General features: G+C 45.1%; 1 protein-coding gene across 1 annotated transcript; it reads right to left on the reverse strand.

Moving 5' to 3' along the window:
• Positions 1-2977: 2977 nt before the first annotated feature.
• Positions 2978-7727, reverse strand: lgals3b (lectin, galactoside binding soluble 3b). Its single transcript, XM_026152566.1, has 7 exons — positions 7664-7727; positions 6501-6522; positions 4819-4945; positions 4221-4399; positions 4057-4145; positions 3360-3528; positions 2978-3273 (listed from the first exon to the last, which is right to left on the reverse strand). Exons 2-7 carry the CDS (start codon positions 6504-6506, stop codon positions 3115-3117), a joined length of 729 nt encoding a protein of 242 aa, XP_026008351.1. The 5' UTR covers positions 6507-6522; positions 7664-7727; the 3' UTR covers positions 2978-3114.
• Between the last annotated feature and the right edge of the window lie 14998 nt (positions 7728-22725).

Raw genomic sequence — 22725 nt, forward strand, 5'->3', positions numbered from 1 at the left:
GGACACCTACTGGACGTAAAAATAATAGCTGGCATGAATTTGAAGAGTGTGGCATTTTGCACACAGCCTGTAAATGTCAACAACAAAAGGAGTGTGTAAAACATGTATATTGTAGTGATGGCAGTATACTGTGTATATTTATGCTGGCAGTATGGAAAATGATTATTTGCGGCAAAGTTCGAACCGCTTCATGAACCAGTCACGTGGTACAGCCGGGCAGCGAGGCTTCGGACGTCATCATTTTCAGCTCCTCCCATAAATGAAGCAAGCCTCGATACGCGCTTCGCGGAAACGCCCCCTCCATTACTCGACACACGCTCCGAAGCCTCGATACAGAACGTCCCATCACTAATTGCCTGCAGGTGAAGCTAAGGGGGAGGGGGGAGTTGTGTTCAGTGAAGGAGAGGTGAGGCCGAGTAACGTTGCGTAGAGACAAAAGTGGACGAAAGAGAGGTATACCTGCGGCTCCACAAGTATAATTATAACGTAACATAGACTATATCGATATAAACGATATTGTCACATCTTATATCTCGTATGAAAATATATCGATATTTTTAAAAAACTCGATATATCGCCCAGCCCTAGCAGAACATAAATAAAGTCAAAGACTCAGTGGTCCTGTTGCTCTATTTTCATCTGTAAAGCAGGACTGCTGTAGGCGGAGGTTTGCCCTGATGCAGGTGTGCCGCGGTCAGTTGAAGAATCCGCGAGTTTTTCTGTGAGTTTCCCATTACGTCGTAGCGCACTCGGTGCCTGCTTGGAAGTTTAGGGGGTCTTTCGCTGTAAAAAGAAGTTTTCTTCCCACGCACGATGGACGCTAACGTTTTTGTCACTTTTTATGGAATCAAACTCAAAGTAAGGTCAGTACTTCCACGCTTTAAACGCTGCATGCTCATACTCTCTCCCACAATCGATATATGATCCACTGTTGATCTGCACACAGCTGTTGTTACTAACGGCGCACTCGCTTACGTCACTGTCGTGAGACATTCTCGCAAAAAAAATCACAGTTTTAGTAACGCAGCGTTCCTACGGGAAAGTAACGGTAATCTAATTACCGTTTTTGCAATAGTAATCCCTTACTTTACTCGTTACTCGAAAAAAGTAATCAGATTACAGATTGCAGTAACGCGGCCCATCTCTGCTGCTGGTAGGTGTGAATGTGAATACCCACGGCGAACCCCGCTTCTCACCTTATGGGGTCGAGGATGGGCTCCAGGCCCCCTGAATTGGATAAGCTGAAGTAAATGGATGGAAGAAAAATGAATTTATTTAAATGTGAATCCAAAACCTTTGCTTGTCACTAAGCTGCCAGGCTCTGAAGCCACGATGCCATTCTTCCTCTCTGTAGTTGTTATGAAGGGGAAACGTCTCTGGACCAGTTTCTTACATTAGGCTGTAAACATGTTTATTTTAACATGGGAATCTGAAGGGACGACTCACCGCTGGACAGTGTTGGGGAGTAACGGAATACATGTACCGCCGTTACGTATTTAAAATACAAAATATGAGTAACTGTATTCCCTTACAGTTACCGTTTAAACAGGTGGTATTCAGAATACAGTTACTTTGTTGAAATAAATGGATTACACTGCGGTACTTTCCTGTTTCATTTTGTCGTGGGTCAGGACTGTTTGGGTTTTGTTTGACAGCTACGTTCTGTTGTTCCAGGCGGCAGCGTTACGGTTGCCATGGTTACAGGGTGACGCTCACTCTCTCTCTGCGACTGTGTGTTTCCTGGGTGAGAGAGCGCCTTTTCGTTGTTGTTGTGCTAAGCTAACAGGCAGAATGCTACTAGCATAGCTCTAAAGAATGTAGCATCATGGGCAGTGTAGTCCGTGCTGCAGGGAGAATGGACTGCCATACACGTTATGTGTCTGTGAGCGCGAGGAGGGAGAAAAAGGGGAGTGGAAAGGTACGAGTTGTCATCGAGCAAAAACGGGAGCTGGAAGCATGTAAATATAATAATAACCACTGCAGCCAAGAAGAGTGCCTGACGAGCCCAGTTGTAAGTAAGCTATTAAGACTCGACTGTACACCGTGTTCGTGTTTTCCTCCGAAAACAATAAGTTCCGTTGGAGCAGTCTTTCAACGCCTCTCTCTGTCTCTCGCAAGAAAAGTTGACCCACACAACAAAGTAAAGCTATTTTTCGGCTACGAGCCGACAGGGACCCCGCCGTATTAGTCAGAGGTCCCTTTACTACAGTTCGGAGTCGCGGACCTTCAGTAATAGTAATAAATCACACAGCAATAGTACATTCACGTTGTTGTAAAAACCATGATAATATATTAAGTAATCCAAAGTATTCAGAATACGTTACTGTCATTGAGTAACGTAACGGAATACGTTACAGAATACATTTTGGGGCATGTATTCTGTATTTTGTAATGGAATACATTTTAAAAGTAACCTTCCCAACACTGCCGCTGGAGCCCCTGCTGGACATTAGAGGAACTGCAGGCTGAACGTTTCTGTCAGGTGATAAATAAAACTGGGTATCATCCGCACAGCAATGAAAAATATGCAGTGTTTTCTAAAAGTGTTGTTCCCAGAACATAACCCCGTGGAGCTTCGTGTAAAAAAACATTCCTTGTTTACGTGAACAAACTTAAGCAAGAGGAGGAAACAAAAAAGTGTCAGACTTTTTTCTCAGAATTCTGATTTTGAAAAAAATACGTCCACACTTTTTTTTTTCCAGTGGCCCTGATCCTCGTCCCTATAAACTGGAAGATTCAGCCACTCCAGTGCTTCCTGTAACACCAACGCTGTGTTGGAGTCTCTGTTTGAAGCTGCATTAAATGCTGCACTGACATCTCTGCTGTCAGAGGCCATAAGACGGTCTCTGGTAACGCTCACTCACTCCTCTGCAGATGACCCCAGCTGTTTTAAAACTCCTGTTTGAAGAGTTTGTCGTGGTTTAACTAGGCTCATCATTTTCAGGCATCCAGGCAGGACACAGAAATAAGCACAAAACCCAGAATATGAAGTCTTTATTCATTAGACACCTGAACAGAAACATGTGGAAGAATCAAAGCATCTGCTGATGATCACCTTCAAACATTCACTGATAATTTCCTCCTGACTGATCTCTGCTGGGTCAGCAGCCTGTCTCAGGGCAACATCTCCAAGTTGACCCTGGACAGCGTGAGGTCGTAGTAGATGTTGAGTCTCTTGATGTCTCTCAGGTTGGTGATACGATGCTTGAAGTCCAGCATGTGAGAGTTGTTGACAGCTACCTTTAACTCCGTGTTGGTGCACAGGATCTTGATCTGGAAGAGAAACATGAGAGACTGTTGTTGGTGTCATCTCCGCCTCACAGAAATCAAACTGAGGATTTTTTTTTAAGCTGTCTGACCTCAAAATTCTGCCCCGGCACAAACGGGAAGTGCTGCAGCTCCCTCTCCTCTTTGCCCCACTTTTCACCGATGCAGCTGTTTCTGATAATCACCTTCTTGCCGCCCTCGTTGAAGCGAGGGTTGAAGTGGAAGGCGATGTCACGAGCTGTGGCCAGGTCCACCGTGATCCTGATGAATCACAGAGACCTCAGTGAATTACTGACTCTATTAGAGCTTCTCCTCCATCAGGATCTGATTATCTGGATCAATCGTTTCTCTTTTTGGCCAATGTTAATGCGGCGTTAAGCGAAGCAAGTCTGATTTTGCTTCACTGAAACAAGCAAACGAATGCAAACAAATGAAAGTGTAGCTGATGCCTGACCTCGCTCATCCTTGTTAAGGTGAACGAGACACCAGCTGTCCTCACATCTCTCGTTGTTTTTTAATCATGTGTTCACAGCAAACATGAAGGTTTTGTGTGATTATACCTAAAGTTTGTCCAATGAGGTGACATGAGTGCGTTACTACGGGTAACAGCTCACTGTCTTCTTCTACTGCCCTGCTTTCATTACTGTTACTCAGTAATGACTGGATTTAACCACTGTCAGTTTATCGCTCTGTGCTTCCTGTTTACTCTGCTCTACACCCGCCTGCTCGCTTCGTTAGTCTGACCTCTGCTCTCTCGTCACTATGTGACATCACAGCATTCGTACTGACTTGTCAGCATTGGGTTTGATAGTTCCAGCGATGGTGATCAGCAGCTTGTCGTACACTCCTTGAGGCAGAGGCATATTGAAGGGAACCGTCTGTCAAGAAGAAAACAGCTGTTTACTACATCTGTCCTTCTGCCTGTCCTCTGTTTCCGTCTCTGTTTGGCTCACCAGATTCTGCTGGGGTGCAACAGGAGGAGTGGGTCCAGGTCCGGGTGAAGGGCCTGGACCTGGACCCCAAGGTCCGCTGGGCTGGCTGGGGCCTTGGGGCCAGGTAGGGTTAGCAGGCTGACCTCCAGGCCAGGCTGGAGCAGTGGAACCTCCGGGCCAGGTGGGCTGGTTGGGCTGACCTGAGGTTTCAGTGGAGGCAAAAGTCATTTCCACAAACATTCACCTGTTTATTTAACCTGCGAACATCCACCTGGGCACCACAGGCTAACGTCCACACATAACCCCAGATGGAAGCTGCGAACGGCAATGGCAAAATAACTGTAGGAGACTGTTTGACAGGTGACACCCCACCCTAACCTTAGACAGGTAGAAGGTGACCTGGTGGATGTAAAGAGGCTGCTATTAATGAGGCCTCGTGAAGACTGAAGTCCCTTCAGAGACGTGACTGTCAGAGGTCAGTAAAAGTCTCATTTCTCTACAGCGGAGGGTTGGGCTTGTGCTTGGGTTGATCAAGTCAAGTCAGGTGGCTTCATTGTCATTTCAACCATGTGCAGAGTGAAAGGTGTGAAACTCACCGTCAGATTTTCAAACCTCTTACCTGGCCACGCGGGTGCATTGGGCTGTCCGGGCCAGAGACCTCCTCCTGCTTGGTTGTTTCCACCACCGGGCCAGAGACCTCCTCCTGCTGCTGACTGGGTGGTGCCACCATCAAGAGCGTCTGAGAGCTGCAGACACCCAGAAGCAAAGAAACCCTGAGCTCGTTTTGTCCTCGGGACGGTTTCTGACTGAGCACAGTCCCTGAAACACGCAGGGCTAAGGTGCTTCCTTCATTGCCTCCTTTAGCAGAGGGGACATTGGAGCATCCTCTATGAGAGGAAAGGAGGTCATTCCATCCCATAATTCATAGCAGTGCACCGTCAGACAAGGACTGAGGTCACGAAAGTGTTATTAATGGGGTGTTTTTCATTTCATGCCGTTATTGTTTCACCTGTTTCTGTGAGAGGGAAATCATTTCAGTTTCAAAAACTTTTAGTCTAAATGTCCACAGAGTCAGGATTTGTACTCTTCAGCCTTCTTCTTCATCACCTCTGCAGATTCTGAGCCAAATCCTGCCTCACAGGTCTTAGCCGACTGACCACAGATTCTGGATGGGATTAAGATCTGAGGAGTCTGTCTCTGCCAACAGTCTCCTCCCAGTGCTTTAAACAGTAAAGACCCGAAAACAGTAGGAAATAACTTCAACAACCACACTATGAGCAGGTGCTAGGTGATACCGGGAAGGAAGAACTGCATTTTAACAGGAAGAAGCCTGTGCTGGAAAATGCTGGACTTTGTCAAACTGCTCTGGGATCACTGGGAGAAGAAGTCGAGGATGAATTCCACCGAGGGCTGCAGAGGTTATGAACAGGAAGAGTCAACACTTCACAATAAAAGTTTGTAAAACATATGAAACAGTGACTACTCTTCAGTCCGCCACAGAGACAATGTGTCTGAAACACGAGCTGAGACGCTGCCAAAGCTTTGCTACGACCCCACGTCAGTGGTCCAGCTTCACCTCACCGTAGCAGCGCCCGCAACGCCAGAGGGACACGTTTAAGAGACGCTGTCTGACCTTCAGGCCAGAAGTGGCCGTCTGAAGTACCGAGTGCAACTGAACGCACCACGGTTCACACTGAGGGTGTGTTCAGTGACAGACTCTTCTGGAATGTTCTGTATGAACTCGCTCTAAAGAAGGAATAATAACGCCCTGTTCTCACACACACACACACACACACACACACACACACACACACACACACACACACACACACACACACACACACACAACCCCATTCAGCTATCTTAGTGAGGACCTTCATTGACATAATGCTTTCCAGAGCCCCCACCCTAACCATTAAAGATGAATGCCTGACCCTGACCCGTACCCTAACCTAATTGTAACCCTGACACTAAAACCACATTTTGAGCCTCAAAAACACTTCAAACTTGTGAGGACCGGGTTGTGTGTGTCACAAGTGCCTGTTGGTTCTCACAAGTATAGTAGTATGCATGTATCGGTCCTCACAAAGATAGCTAGACAGGAACACGCACGGACACACACACACAAGTTTGAGTTTTTCGTTTAGATAATCAGCTGCTGCCTCGTGACCACATTAACAGGACCGTGCTGCACGTTCCACCTAATGTAACCGAAGCATCGATAAAACCTGAAAGCTGCACATCAGGAAACATCCAGGTGAAAGTTTGTGAGAGAAGATGAAAGAGAAGAAAGTGACTCACGTCCATTCTGGTCTTCTGCAACCTGAAACACACAGACAGGAAGAAGCATTAAAACCAGAAGAAGAAGAAAATGAGGTCTGAGGGTGTGGTGGTGCGAGTCGTGACACGGAGCGCAAACAACATGACAAAAAGCTGAAAGTGATACACAAACTGCAAAAAAACGCCGCCCTCATCACCATCCTCTCCTCTCTCCTCTCTGCTCGCGCTCACAGCAGGCGCTACACTCAGGTTTTGGTTTTTGGGGATTCGGCCCTTTAAGGCTCAGCTGCAGCTCGTTTGGAGTCCCTGAACTCGACCTTTGAACCGTGTTCGTGTCGTTTACATGGATCCCAGAAACAGACAAACTAACAAACCTTCACATTTAAACTTGTTTAAACATAGCCAGCTGACCTCAGAGTGGCTTCTGAATGCTGAATTTCTGAATGCAGAAATACGACATGATCAGAAATCAGTGAAAAGCAGCTGCTGCGTTAGTCACAAGGGGGCACCACAGCTAGCAGAGCAGCATGTCACATGATCTTGTCTCCTCCTGGTCTCAAACTGGGAACAGAACCACATCACCCAGTTTACGTTCTCTGAAGTCATCTGGAAGTTAAATGCTTTCTGTGTGTTGGTATCGATGTATTAGTCTATGCTGTCACTTGGTATCAAAAGGTTGCTGGTTCGATTCCAGCAGGAGACGCAGATCCCTGCAGGACTCTGTCAGCGAGGTGTGAAACCGCAAAATCAGACTGTGCAGAAGTGCCCTCTGAATGTTTTCCAGATGTTCCTGTGGTTTCCTGCTGCTGGGGGGTGGAGCAACGTTCTCATGCTAAACAAACAAACATGGCGCCTGCAGCAGGAGCAGACGCCGCCCAGGATCACATGGCTGTCAGCAGACCTCTCTGCTGCTCCTGAGCTCGAGTCAAAGAGGCGTCTGTTCCTCTGTGCGCTGCTCGGTGTAAATAAAGTTTGAATGAAAGCACTCACAGTCAAAGCTCCCTGAGTAACAGACACGAAACCTCACAGTTCAGCAACTTCCTCTTCTTCTGAACAACGAACCGAATCGGGGGTCTCGGCAGCTTCCTGTTTGTCTGCGTGCTTTGATTCAAGCATCAGAGGAAGAGACGCCGGACCGAGTCCAACCTGCAGGCAGAGAGCACGAGGACGGGAAGGAGACCTACCTGAGTTCACCTGAGCGCTGCTGATCACACAGACTCTGAAACAGGAGACGTGCTTTAAGTCCTGAGCCTCGCCCTGCTCCTGTATGCAGACCACACCCACACCGCGCGCGCGCACACACACACACACACACACACACACACACACACAGCTGGGTGTGTTTTTATTTTGAACCCTGCTGTTGTTTGCTGACAGCCGGATTTAGCACATAGTTATTGATGATGTTCTTTGCAGGTTTGATTGGTCTGTTTTTATGTTACCAGGAAACCTGAAGAGCCAATCAGACCACACCCTCACTACACAGAACACGATTGTTTTGGACAATATCCACCTGTTACAGCAGCACAAAGGGGACGTTAGAGATGTTACAAAAGGATAAAAGCAGAAACAAATAAGAAGAAACTGCAGCGTGTCACATGGTTACTGCACACGCAGAAACTTTCCATGTGGCGGTAATAACATTCCTTCGCTCTTTCCCAGGATCAGATGAGCTTCCCAACCCTGATTCCTGGAAGTTCCCGCCCACCTCGTGTCATGGCTGTTTGTTTTTTTCCACTTGGTGGACCAGAGAGTCGAACATGATACTGATTACAGCGGGCCGTTGGAATACTCAGATTACTTTTTTGTTGTACTTAGTGATTTAAGTTTAAGTGAGATTGAAGTAAACGGGTGTTGACCCTGCTGTGGAGGGTACGACCCACAGAGGACGACGGATGTGCTTCACATGTGAAAGAAACACTCGGTTTGACGAGCTGGTCCCTCTGTGACTCAGCAGCAGTGATCGGTCTGCGTCTGGACGAGCTTTGGTCGTTGAGGTTTGCAGCATTCGTTCATGCACAGCTCTCTGAGCTCTGCAGCAGCTCCGTTCTTTCCCTTTTCAGCCGTTCTGTTGGATCTTTGTCCTGCTGATGACCCAGTTTGGTCCCAGCTTTATCTGTGGGACAGACGTCCTCACACTGACTCTGGGACAGTTTGGAGTTCATCGTCCCTCCTCCACCGTGCTCACAGCTGCTGTCAGGTGTTTGGTCAGAATAGAGCAGCCCTTTATTGTTATTGTACAAAGTAATCATGGGTGCTCCGTGCCAGGTGTGCAGGAATAAACAACAGACAGGAGAAACTGCACATTTCCTCCAAACGTGCTGCTGTGCATGAAGAATATCTGCTCCTCAGTCTCGTCTGACAGAGCACAGGAGGCTCTTTGTCCTGGTGCTTTACAAACCGGCCGTACTGGTTCCACCTGTTTCTGACTGTACAGGGTCAAAGGTCACAACAGTAGAGAGTGAGATGGAGCTCAGGGTTCTGACCTTGGGGTGAATTTTCCAGGACGTCCACTCTTTGAAAGACTGCCTCATTGGTTTAACACGGCCGAACGCTCCATACCTGCAAACTGGAAAGACGTCAGCTTTCATCGAGGCACTCACACTGATGAGTCAGTAAATGCACCTGGCCGCACCTCACACTCCTGTGGAAGCAGTGAGGATCAAAGCCGTCCTTCTGTTAATCTTCTTCATCCTCGCCTCAAACATGTCTCCTTTTTTATTGTAATGTTAAAGTTTCCCCTCACACCAGGGACATGGGTCTCACCACACCTACACACACCTGACACCGAGCACCGAGCAGGTGTGGTGGAGTGACTGCATGTCTGAAGCACTCAGGTAATCCTCCAGCAGCTCCGCAAACACGTCGGTGAACACCTGCAGGGACGCCCCCACACCATCCTTTACATTTGAACCGCAAAGTGCACTTTTTTTTTTAACCAGGGGTGTGTTCAAAATGAACCATTATATAGTTGTCAGTGCACACACAGCACAGAATCTGCGTCCTTGTGTCCACTTCCTGGTGGAGCAGTATCAGCAGGAAGTGACCTGCTTACTGCCGACCGATTACTGCTGCACCGTCTGAGTCACAGCGTGCGCCACAGCATGCGCCACATGATGCATTGGGTGTTTCTTCTTCACTCACTATGTGTTAATAGACCTCTCTGCTGAATCATATCTGTTATTAATCTCTGTCTCTCTTCCACAGCATGTCTTTTATCCTGTCTTCCTTCTCACCCCAACCAATCACAGCAGATGGCCCCGCCCCTCCCTGAGCCTGGTTCTGTCGGAGGTTTCTTCCTGTTAAAAGGGAGTTTTTCCTTCCCACTGTCGCCAAAGTGCTTGCTCATAGGGCGTCATATGATTGTTGGGGTTTCTCAGTATTATTGTTGGGTCTTTACAATATAAAAGGTTGTTTTTTAGTTAATGATATTTAACGATGATGTTACAGTTCAAGATACAGAGAACGAGAACACATCTGTGACAAGTTCAATGGATTTATTCACTCTGTGTGTGTGTGTGTGTGTGTGTGTGTGTGTGTGTGTGTGTGTGTGTGTGTGTGTGTGTGAGAGAGAGACATGAAGCAGCAGGCTTTGTCACAGCAGCTGAACGACAGCAGGGGGAGCTGTGGATCTGCAGATTCATAACACCACATTTCCTGTCCTTGTTTTTCATAATAAAACCAAAAGCTGAAGCTCTGGTTTATTTTCAAGGTTAAAGCAGCTGATTTCCATCAGACTTCACCCTTTAACACCTACTTCCTGGTTTTCTTTAAAGAGCTTCAGTGATGTTAAATCATCTCACTGGTTATGAGAGCAACATAAACTGAACATGTGACACATCAAGTGGAAAAACTTTCCTTAAAGACAAGAACAGTTCATAGCAACACAGAACTATAACTGGAGCCACTAACAGAGGGACATGAAACACAATAAACACACGACTATGACGGGAATATCCAGAAATCAGCTCAGCCTGATGGTGAGGTCATGTTTGCATTCTGTTTTCTTAAAATGAAAGTAGTGAAACGTGTGTGTGTGTGTGTGTGTGTGTGTGTGTGTGTGTGTGTGTGTTGCCTGCAGACTGGGATAATCCCATCTGAGCTGCTGACCTCGACACAAAACCAGTCCAGCAGGAGAGTAGAGACCCAAACAGACAACCACTCTGTGTGTGTGTGTGTGAGAGTGAGTGAGTGTGTGAGTGAGTGAGTGAGTGAGTGAGTGAGTGAGTGAGTGAGTGTGTGTGTGTGTGTGAGTGAGTGAGTGAGTGTGTGTGTGAGAGATGATTTAGGTTACAGACTGTTTATGATGATGATGCTCGTCTTATCACCGCACTCACATAATAAACGGTATTTAAGCCCCTCCCCCCGTAGTTTGATTATTTTTGTATTTCATCCTTAAAGAATATCGAGGTTGCCATGACAATAAAGTTTATTATTGTTTATTATTACGTCGTCTGCAAACTAAGTGTTAGCTGTCAAACATCAGGATGAAGGACTGACCCTGAGCGAGTCCTCTTATTCCTGTTTCTCATTTTCTTTTCAATATAAAGTTAGCCGTAGCTAACGCTAACAGCTAGCAGCCAACGATGGAAAGCTTGTTCATCCTTACGCAGAGTTACGTCATTAATCTGAGCTCAGTCAGAAACGTAAAATTACCTTTAAGCCAAAACTCTGTTTTTATTAAATCATTACAATTTCTGAAAGTTCATGAAAAGACCTGAAGAAACCCGTCGTAGTGTGAAACGCTGCACTTGGTAACGGACGGGTCAGTGTGGAGAGAGCGGAGGTGTACCTGCACACACACCTGCGGTTTGTGGCTCAGCCACGCAGAAACCTGCAGCGAGGAGCCGCAGATAAACCTCCTCACAGCGAGGCCCCTGGCCCAGGCCTGCAGCTTATCCGGTAACTAGCAGGAAGTGGCTGTTAACTCTTGTGTGACCCTTTAAAAATGCACCCCTTCCGAGCCCTGGGGACCATAAATGGTCCCGCCCCAAAAGTGCAATAAAAAGATTATATATTCATATTTTTTTCCACTTTAAATTGGTCAGTCTTTTAAAACTACTTCTCCCTGAAATATTCATATAAAGTTTTAATTATATTTTCGTTGTTTTAACCCTTTAAATCCCAGTTTTATTACATGAGCGCCGTTTTTTAGCCCCAAAAAACAAAAAACTAAATATTTTCCAAAAAAAACATTTGAAGTAATATTTCTTTGTTATTATAATTAGGCCTTTAGATGGACTAAAGATTGGCACGAACAGTCATTTCGATCGCCTTTTTTTTTTTTTTTCAGGACCAGAAAATGGTCTCCAGGCGGCAAATGCTCCTCCTCTAGGCCGAAATAAGTGCATGTTGCCGGGGTAAGTCGCGACGATCACCGGGGCACGATCACCGGGGACTGCTTTTTCCAGCCCACACGTCCGATACCACGTGACAACAAATACGTCATTTCCTGTTGACTAAAAAAAAAAAAAGCACCCTCTAACGGTCCTAGGGACCGAAAAATGGTCCCGCCCGATCAGCGGGCGAAGCCGCTGCTGCACGCCGGAAATGAGGCTTCGTTTCCCGCAGGTCTATCCAAGCAGCCCGCTGTTTTCCAGCAGGGATCAAATGTGGAGCAAGGGCGCCACCCGGTGGACAAATAAAAAAATTACAACTCTAAGGCTCATAGACCAAAACGAGACGGAGACATGAGTAATCACCAAGACATTAACGGTAATAATTCTGCAGTGAAAAATAGCGTTTATAATGCAAGTCAATGGGGACCAAAAATGGTCCCCAGGGCTCTAAGAGGATGTGTATTGTTAGCTTAGCCACTGAAGCTAATTTAAGGAAGTCAGACTTGAATTTTGAAATGAAATTATGCCAAACTTTTTTTTAGAGAATTTGGCTATATTCCATTCAACACAGTGCAAATGGCTTGTAACTGAAAACCTAAAGGGACCATTTATGGTCCCAGGGCCACACAGGGGGTAATGAGTTCCTCGTCGGTGTCTCACGCGTGAGCGTCTGACAGTTTTTCACCTTGGAATGAAAGAACAGTGAGATGTACTGATGATGGGTCAGCGCGACCACACAGGGCCTGAAAAACAACAGCATCAAAATCGGCCGTGCAGGGAAACATCACTGTAAAGAATCATGTGGCGTAAACGAGGATCCTGCCCTGCTGGAGGGGGTGGATGTGTTAAATACCGCAGGCCCAAAGAGCTGAACGCAGATCTGATCTGGTCTGAAGCCGTCAGCGAGGAGGATGAGATCTTCATCACAGTCGTTATGTTGGTCTCAGTCTTTACTGCGAGGAAACCAGACTGAAGAACAAAAACACAGAAATCTGCCGAAACCCTGCAGATTTTATTCACGATAAAGCAGAAAAAAAGTTTTCCAATCATTTATTTTTCATGTTGACATCAAACACGCATCAGCTGCTGAACACAGAATAATCTGCGTTTCCGGTCTTTCCCGCTGACGCGTAAAAGTCTGTTCACATCAGGCCGCTGCGCTCTGTATCTCTCTGACGTTATGTCCTCTACGACGCTTTGTGATGTTTACTAAGTATCGCTCACTCATAAACAACAAACAGCTGTTGGAGGTCCCCATACATGCATGTAAACCAGTTCACCAAACTGGGACACAGAATGATTTTCTTCGCCGTGTGTTTGAACTCAGCGCCTCGTTTCTATTGGTCATGTGCAGAGATGGGCAGTAACACGTTACTGTAATCTGATTACTTTTTTCAAGTAACGGGCAAAGTAAGAGATTACTATTGCAAAAAGTAATTAGATTACTGTTACTTCCCCATAAGCACGCAGTGTTACTGCGTTACTAAACCGTGATTTTGTTTGTCACAGTGTCTCATGGGTGATGTACGAGCGTGCGGTGGCCGTGGTAACAGACGTGTGCAGATCAACAATGGATCATATGGCGTGATGGAGAGAGTACGATCATGCAGCGTTTAAAGCGTGGAAGTAATCACATTACTTTGAGTTGGATTCTGTAAAAAGTGACAGAAACATGAGCATCTGCTGTTCACTCTGCGTGGGAAGAAAACTTCTACAGCAACAAATGAAACTTCAAATCTGAGCGAGCAGCGAGCACGCTGCCACGGGAATGTGACATTCGCAGAGAAACCCCCGGATCCTCCCACTGACATGACCGCTGTGGGCAAACCTCCACCCGCCCCACTCCTGCTCAACAGCTGACAGTAGATTTAAGAGCTGCTGAGTCTTTGATTTTATTCATTTTCTGCTGTGTTTTACTTGCATCTATTTGAAAGAGTGCAAACACAAAACGTGATTTTATTTTATACGCTGGAATATGCAGAACATACAGTAGCTTTAAATGTTAAACATTTCTTCCAGTCAAAGACAGTTGAAATAATTTAATTCGTGCTTGAAGCATAAAGTTAAAAGATTAAATCGATTAAAACAATTTTAAAAAGAGACTTTTTCATTTGATTACATTTTATATGATGGATTATACAGAAAAATAGAACTGGGCTGAAAGATCTATGACGTTATTACGTATTCAGGTTGTGTATCAAGTTTTAAAAAGTAACTAAGTAATGAAGTAACTAATTATTTTTGAAAATAAGTAATCAGTAATTAGTAACTAATTACTTTTTTCAAGTAACTTGACCAACACTGCTCATATGAAAGTACGTCGGAGCGAGTAAACTGTTATTGAGCAGCACATGAACGGGCTTCAGAGGGTTGCACGTCTGTGAAAGGACGCCTCAGTTCAGCCTCACTGGGGAGCAGGGCTGGGTTATATCGATTTATCAATTGAAATCTAGCTTGGATAACGTAAAATCGATTAATTAAAAGCCTGAATCGATTTTTAAATATAATTTTATTTTGCCAGAATCTCAGGTTAAACCTCACAAAATTTCAACAGTGTCATGGCGAGTGGGATGAGCTGTGTGGGGAAAAATAAAGGAGGATCCAAATGCAGACACTCGCTGATATATGAAGGTGGTTTATTGAAAATATAAAGCACGGGGTGAACAATGACAGAACAGAACAAAAGCTAAACTAAACTGGGAAAAAACTAAACTACAAAACTGCAAACCTGAACGTGAAGGAACGTAGACGAGGGTAGATGCTGGTTGATAGCAGGGAAAACACGCAGTAGATACGCAGTAGATTCACAGACAGACCAGCAACTACAACATAAGAAGACACGACTTAAATACACACAGAGGAACACGGGGAGATTACACACAGGTGGGGGACACAGCTGGAAGTAATTGACGAGACGAGACAAGAGAGGCAAAACTGAATACACTCACATGAGACAGAGACCTTCACAATAAAACAGGAAACAAGAAACCACTACACAGAGACGCAGACCAGACACAGAACTGAACCTACACTAAACATAAGACACAAACCCTAAGAACTAATCCCTAAACACGAATAGAACAGAAACATAGAATTCTAATAATAATCAATAAAGCACAAGAGCATCAGAAAATAATCCATAATGCAAAAATAAACGAAAACCTAAGAAACTCAAAATGCTGGGTCAAAACGGCCCAGAACCGTGACTGTGTCTGCTTTGTTTTTATAGATATAAAAATATGGAAATGTACTGATGCATGATCAGAATTATAATATTTCTGTCTGAGGCAAAATTTCTCAGATTCAAATCAAATCGATTCTAGAAATCAGTGACGATACCCAGCCCTACTCTGGAGCCAAAGCTGCAGTTCCTCTCCTGTCCAGCAGAGGCAGCAGTGAGACCGTCCCATATAAACATGTTTACAGCCTGACACACAATAGTGGTTTTAGATACGTGCGACCCGGGGGTAGCATCGTGGTGGGGGGCAGCATCACGGGCATCGGCAAAAAATTGCTCGTACTCATGCTGCGTGACGTCAGCCCGCGCATATTGGGAATATCACAGGCACCGATCGGTTTTCTATCGCCCATTTGCTGGGAGTAAGGGCGCCCTCCGTTTGCAAGGTGCGCCTGCTGCTTGCCGCACAGAGAGGAGAGGGCGGGGCGGCGGGGGAGTCTCTGACCGGCTGGAGCAGCATCTAATAACCAACTCGCAAAATAAAACAATAAAAACAAACTAATAAACACGAAAACACCAGACATCATGATACAGACTTATAATTTGCACCGGTGTTTTTCCTCGGTGCGCCTGCTCGCTGCTGAAGTCAAAGAAAACTTTATTGTCATCTCCGCTACATACAGTCCAGAGAGACGAGACGACGAGGCTCCAGTTACAGCAGTGCAAGTAAACAAACAATATATATAAGAAGAGCAAGAAAATAAATATACACTTTAGGACTCGGGGTAAAGGGATCAATAACAATTTAAAATTTGTATTTTGATGATTTAAAGTCTCACACACAAGCCGTGGAAAGGGGAGGGGCCTGCTTCCAAATAGAGCACATTTCATTCATAATGTTGTAAATCCAAGCACATTATGTATTCATGATTTGAATCCTGGGTTCAAAGCCATCAGGTCCTCAGATTAGAAAAAAGAGAAAAGAAGAGGAGGAGAAACGAGCAACAGATGCAGGTAAGCAGATGTGTGATTGGATAATGGCAGATCATCCTGAAACAATCAGAATACTTTATTAACCCCTAAGGAAATAATGTGGGTTACAGTTGCTCCAAGAAGAAATGGTAAAAATAGTAACAGTAACAGACTAAACTCCAAACAACACATTATGTTACAGATTTTAACATTAATTAGTCATTGTCAGTTGTCGATTTGACCTGTTCTCATTGTATGACGAATTATGATGGCTGTTTGGTAGGTTTACTCTCTCTCTTCATATCTGTGTGTTTCTCTTGTGAAATTCAGTGTGGTTCCGACAAAAATTCTGTGTTAATGTACAATCCTGTGTGTCTGTGTGTGTGTGTGTGTGTGTGTGTGGGGGGGGGGGGGGGGGGGGCGCAAAACAGGCTAGGACCGCCACTGCTGACTAGGGATGGGTATCGTTTAGGTTTTATCCGATACCTGTACCAAACCGGTACTTTTGAAACGGTGCCGGTGCTTAGATGGTGCTCGAACCGGTGCTTAAGGAATGGAGAACACAAACTTTGTCCAAAATCCTCTCATGTTTAGCTGTTTTCCACTTTTTCTTTGGTCATTTTAGCCTTTTTGGCCAGGGTGAAGGGAGCATCTGCCATCAAACAAGAAGACAGCCGCATGTAGCTACGACTGTGTTTGCTAGTTCACCTTACGTGCATTAATGTAATAACGTGGTTAGCCTACTCAACGTAAATTACACACGAACAACATTAAGCTACTCACGCAGAGAAGAACGGCTGCTGCTGCCATCATCATCCGTCATCATTTCTGCTACACTGGCAGGGCTAGGGGCCAGGACTCTCCTCTTCGAGTTCCTGGGGGATGTTGCTAACTCCGAGTCCGATAATAGGCACCACACCCGCAGTAGATGTGCTCAGTGTGAGGTCTCGCAGCAAGCTATCAAATATGGCGCATTTCTCGGCTTGTGTTTCATCAGATTCGAGGTGTTACCTCCTTTGCACAGTATCACCTTAAAGCACTTGTTGCAGGCTGCTGAGTTTGCATCTTTTGCTGTGAAGTACAGCCAGACTTTTGATCGCTTCGCCTTGGGCATTTTTAATCTGTAGCTCTGCTCTAAAAGAACGTACGTACCTGGACTCGCCTACTATCCTTGGAAAGGTAAAATGATTGGCTAGAATCCAAAGTGTGTGACATCTCAGGAAAAAAAGCAGCGAAATGTGCGCTGCTTTTCTGTCTGGTTACTACCGCTTATGTCAGAACCGATACCGGTACCCACCCCTACACATCATCTGTTCTGGTCTTTATAGATTATTTTACCTTTGTAACATTTTCATATTCACATTCACATTAACACTTTAACATTAACACAGTTTGCATGATTAGGGGCGTGGTCTCACAGGTGCATGGTTACACAGGTGGCTCTAGCTGCTAGCTGTCTGCTAGCTTCACCTGAACTGGACCTCTGGACTGTGTTTGTGCTGTTGGAGCCTTTTATTTGTCATTTTTAAAGACAGAAGGAACTGATGAGGAGTAGACTTCCTGTCTGAATAATAAGCACACCACGTCAACCCCTCAGGTGGAAACAGGTTTAATTAAACGCTCTGTGGTCAGACTTTGTGGTGCGTGTGTGTGTTTTAATCCGCATTTATTTAACACTACAGACCCTCATACACATTTAATTATCCCTGCAGGGACTGAGCACACACACACACACACACACACACACACACACACACACACACACACACACACACACACACACACACTGACTCAGAGTTATTGGGCTTTAAATCTCTTGAATATTAATTCTTCTGTTCATTGAGTTTTCGTTTTATTAAACTCGTTTAGTTAAAAATATAAAACCTGCTCACGCGTCTCAGTGGGGGGAGAAGCCTGAGTCTTCATCACTTCATCTTCATCCTCAAGCCTTCATATTAAATTTTAATGATCTGCATTATGGGGATATTATCTGTGTGTGCGTGTGTGTGTGTATGTGTGGGGCATGAAGATAAACCTGCTCCACGGGCTCATCTCTGCAGGACCATTAAATCACATCGGATGGAGCCCGGGGCCACCGTCTCCTTGTGGCTCCTCCCCCTCTGCCACATCATATAGACCCTCTGAGCTACAACAGCTGACCTCATCATGTTTGTGTGTAAATCTCACCGAGGTGTCGATGCAGTGACGGGGGGGGGGGAGTAAACCACTGAGAGAAGGATGCCATAAATCAGGGGAGATGTAATGAAGCTAATGGAACAGAGCAGGAACTTCATCTGAGCAATGAAGGGCATCCAGCACAGGAGGTGTGAGCACACCGTTAAAGAAGTTCTCCTTCCACACCTGGCAGGTTGAGTTGAAGCTGAGGGTTAAAGGCTTCCCTGATCACAGTGGGCGGACTGCTCCTCCTCTTATTTTGAAGGTTTGGAGCTGGTAGCGTGTAAATCACAGAGGCGTCACTGCAGCTCGGTGAGGACGGGGAGAGGACCAGAGTCCCAATAAACACCAGAGCTCACCTGGACCTGCTGCTGCCACCTGAGCGACGCCACCATCAGCTGTGAGCGACGCCCTTTATTATTACAGTCATCACTGGGTTCATTTAAAGTGATGTCACTCACAGTAGAGCAGGGCGATATGGCCAAAAATATTTATCACGATATATATTTGAAAATTTGCGATAACGATATAACTGACGATATAATTGATGCGAGACAAAATACAACTCCACAACATTACTAGCGCAAAAACACAACCTTCCATTTATTTTCACTTAAACAAGAAGCTGGTTTTTATGTACATTAAAGCTTTATAAAAATTTAACAGTGCAAATGCAAAATCCTTGCTGAAAGTTTAACCAAAAGGCATTTCCAGTAGAAATGGGCTGACATATCCTGAGCACAGTGTTGGGGAGTAACGGAATACATGTACCGCCATTACGTATTTAAAATACAAAACATGAGTAACTGTATTCCCTTACAGTTACCGTTTAAAAAGGTGGTATTCAGAATACAGTTACTTTGTTGAAATAAATGGATTACACTGCGGTACTTTCCTGTTACATTTTGTCGTGGGTCAGGACTGTTTGGGTTTTGTTTGACAGCTACGTTCTGTTGTTCCAGGCGGCAGCGTTACGGTTGCCATGGTTACAGGGCGACGCTCACTCTCTCTCTCTGCGACTGTGTGTTTCCTGGGTGAGAGAGCGCCTTTTCGTTGTTGTTGTTGTGCTAAGCTAACAGGCAGAATGCTACTAGCATAGCTCTAAAGAATGTAGCATCATGGGCAGTGTAGTCCGTGTTGCAGGGAGAATGGACTGCCATACACGTTATGGGTCTGTGAGCGCGAGGAGGGAGAAAAAGGGGAGTGGAAAGGTACGAGTTGTCATCGAGGAAAAACGGGAGCTGGAAGCATGTAAATATAATAATAACCACTTCAGCCAAGAAGAGTGCCCAGTTGTAAGTAAGCTATAAATCAGGGGAGATTAAGACTCGACTGTACGCTGTGTTCGTGTTTTCCTCCGAAAACAATAAGTTCCGTTGGAGCAGTCTTTCAACGCCTCTCTCTGTCTCTCGCAAGCAAACTTGACCCACACAACAAAGTAGAGCTATTTTTCGGCTACGAGCCGACAGGGACCCCGCCGTATTAGTCAGAGGTCCCTTTACTACAGTTCGGAGTCGCGGACCTTCAGTAATAGTAATAAATCACACAGCAATAGTACATTCACGTTGTTGTAAAAAGCATGATAATATATTAAGTAATCCAAAGTATTCAGAATACGTTACTGTCATTGAGTAACGTAACGGAATACGTTACAGAATACATTTTGGGGCATGTATTCTGTATTTTGTAATGGAATACATTTTAAAAGTAACCTTCCCAACACTGCCTGAGCATAACCATGTATAATATCCATTGAAGTTAAAAAGAGGTGCTTTGCAACATTAAACTGCAGTGTGCAGTACGTATTTTTCGGACCATAAGGTGCACAGGATTATAAGGCACATTAAGCGAAACAAAGCAGTCAGATAAATCAAACTTTATTAAACTCATTCTTCTTGCTTCCTCCACTTCTGTACTATTGATTCATTAATGTTGAATTCTCTGGCAGCTGCTCTATTCCCATGTTGTTGCAGTAGATTAATAACTAACCTTGTATTGTGGATGGATTATCTCAGTTGTTCTCCTGACTGAAGTTTGGTCCGTTTACAGCATCCTGCCATACGATTGCATTTGTCTATAACTATCAGGAACCTTAACATTAATTTTTATAAGTGGAAAAGTGTTAGTGTTCGTCCTTCATCTTCACTGTTTATGTTATGCTAACATAGCTGTGTCGCTAGCGATCACGTAGCACATCATTATATACCAGCTAGCCCAACTTCAGTAACCCTACAAACGTCACTGCTGTTTAGTTTCCTGTCTTCATTTATGTTGGAAGTGATAGCAGAGCTGTACGTTAGATTTTTTTCAGAAATCTCTCAGTCAGAACATGCAATATCATGCTTAGGTAACTAGCGAAACTAGCGAGCTAACTTCCGCTAGCTTCCTGCTAACTTCTAACTCCGTTAAATGTAATACATTTTGTTTTCATGGATGCCTGGAAGTTAAACTTCATAGTTACACCTGGTAAAGCAGCAATGCTGATCATTTTATTAAAGATGAAAGAATTTAGACAGTTTTTAACTCTCAGTGATGCTGCAGTGTTCGTTTGACCTGAAAAAGACCGAGTTTAGGACCCAATTACTCCCAGATTTAAGAGCATCTTAGTCCGACAAATACGACAATAACGACGGCCGCTTGCATGTTCTGCAAAAAAATGTGCTTTGTCGTGTATCTGACGGACAAACACCAAACCAGTTCCACATCACTGAAGTTGCACCATTTTTACAAACCAATTCTGGTTCATCTGTGTCACTACCCGATCCGTACCGGAAACCCGATCAGTACCCCGCATGCGCAAATCTTACGTCACTTCCTCTCTTTGCCAACATTGCGACATTCAATATATTTGAATGATACGGTTAGCGCCCAGTTAGCTCCTAGCATTTCTCAACAGCTCTGCCTCCTTTTCGACTGCCCGGGACATTTAAACAATGGATAATCTGTATACAAAGAAATTCATGCTTTTCTCCTCAACAGAGAGCGTCCCCCGATTGAGCAACAGCGCCGTAAAATAAGAAGAATGTGCCTAATTACAGTTAATAATGCAGACTTTGTAATATCTCACGTGTAGATTCATCAGCCAGATGAAGTGTTTACTGACAATTGACAGTGATAGCGGACATCATCGTCACTATTCCAACAATCCTCTCCACACAGACAAGCATAAACACACTCGACTATCGCTAAATCAAATTTAACACACGTTTGTAATGACGATAATTCAGTTTATAATAGGGTTTATTCGCTCGGTCAGCAGGTGGCGGTATCCTGGTACACTGGGGAGTAAACTGCCATTAAACGAACAGAAGAAGAAGAAAACATCTGCACATGCGTGGTACGGATCGGGTAGACCCGATTTGTACGGTCAGACTTTACACATGCGCAGTAAGGATCGGAGAGTCCTGATCCGTAACTTTCTTTTTATTTTTCGTTTTTGTCTACATTGTACTGAAATGCTTCATTATTGCAAACATTTTAAGATATACTTGTTATTCTTAACATCTTAACAGATACTCTGACCTGTAACTATCGTAAAACGCTACGACCGGAAGTAGAAACCTTTCGCGCATGCGGGGTACCGATCTGGTTTCCGGTACGGATCGGGTAGTGACAATCTGTTTCACTCAACAATCGGCCATGTGCGTATGAAAACAAAGGCACTGCGCTTGCGCGTTTTACTCATTCTATCGCGATATTTCATTTTCCTATCGTTGCCCAACATTATACCGGTATTACCGTGAACGGTATAATATGGCCCAGCCCTAACTCACAGGTCAGGTGCACACAGCCACTTAATCAGGTGTAAAGACTGAGCACACGTCTCAGGGTGACCTGCTGTCCTCCAGCCAATCAGAACGTGACGTCTTGGGCTCTCTTCATTAAAGGGCGTGCTGGCTCCGAGGCGTGCTGGCTCTGAGGCGTGCTCTGCATTTTTAATCTTCTTTAACTCCGACTTAGTTTGAATTTCAGGGTTTTTACTGAAATCAAATAAACATTAAATGACCTGCTCAGAATCAGTAGATCGCCCAGTCCAGGTCCGTCACATGACTTCCTGTGTGATTCCAGCCTCATTTATTATCTGTTGTATTGATAAGTTTGTAGCCGACCTGCTTCCTCTGTCCATCCTCATCTGTTCTGCTTGGTGTGAAGGTTAACGTGTGATTGGCCGATTCCTCCCGCAGGGATTGGTTCACCTCCTTGGTGGGAGGGTTAAAGCGTCTCCTCTGGTTGCATAACGAGGTTGGGGGGTCATCTGAGACTCTGAGCTTAGATCCTCCCTGATTCGGACTCTCGGTATCTCACACTGACGCAGATCTGAGCCGAAGCCTCCCGAGGCCCAGGCTCCGCCCACACAACCTGCATCTCATTAATATGCATGAGACCAAAGCACCACCTGGGACCACGCCTGGCAGACATCCTTCCTGCTCCGCCCACACACTGTGCTCTTCATCATCATCATCATCCTCCTACTCACTGTGGATGAAGACATCATGTCTGAGCCGGACTCACTGACCCTCAGTGACCTCTGACCTCTGACAGTCCTCCTCTGGGACTCCCTAAAGAAGAGGAGAGATATACA

The sequence above is a fragment of the Astatotilapia calliptera genome, chromosome 19 (genome assembly GCF_900246225.1).
Source record: "Astatotilapia calliptera chromosome 19, fAstCal1.2, whole genome shotgun sequence".
Taxonomy (NCBI): Eukaryota; Metazoa; Chordata; class Actinopteri; order Cichliformes; family Cichlidae; genus Astatotilapia; species Astatotilapia calliptera.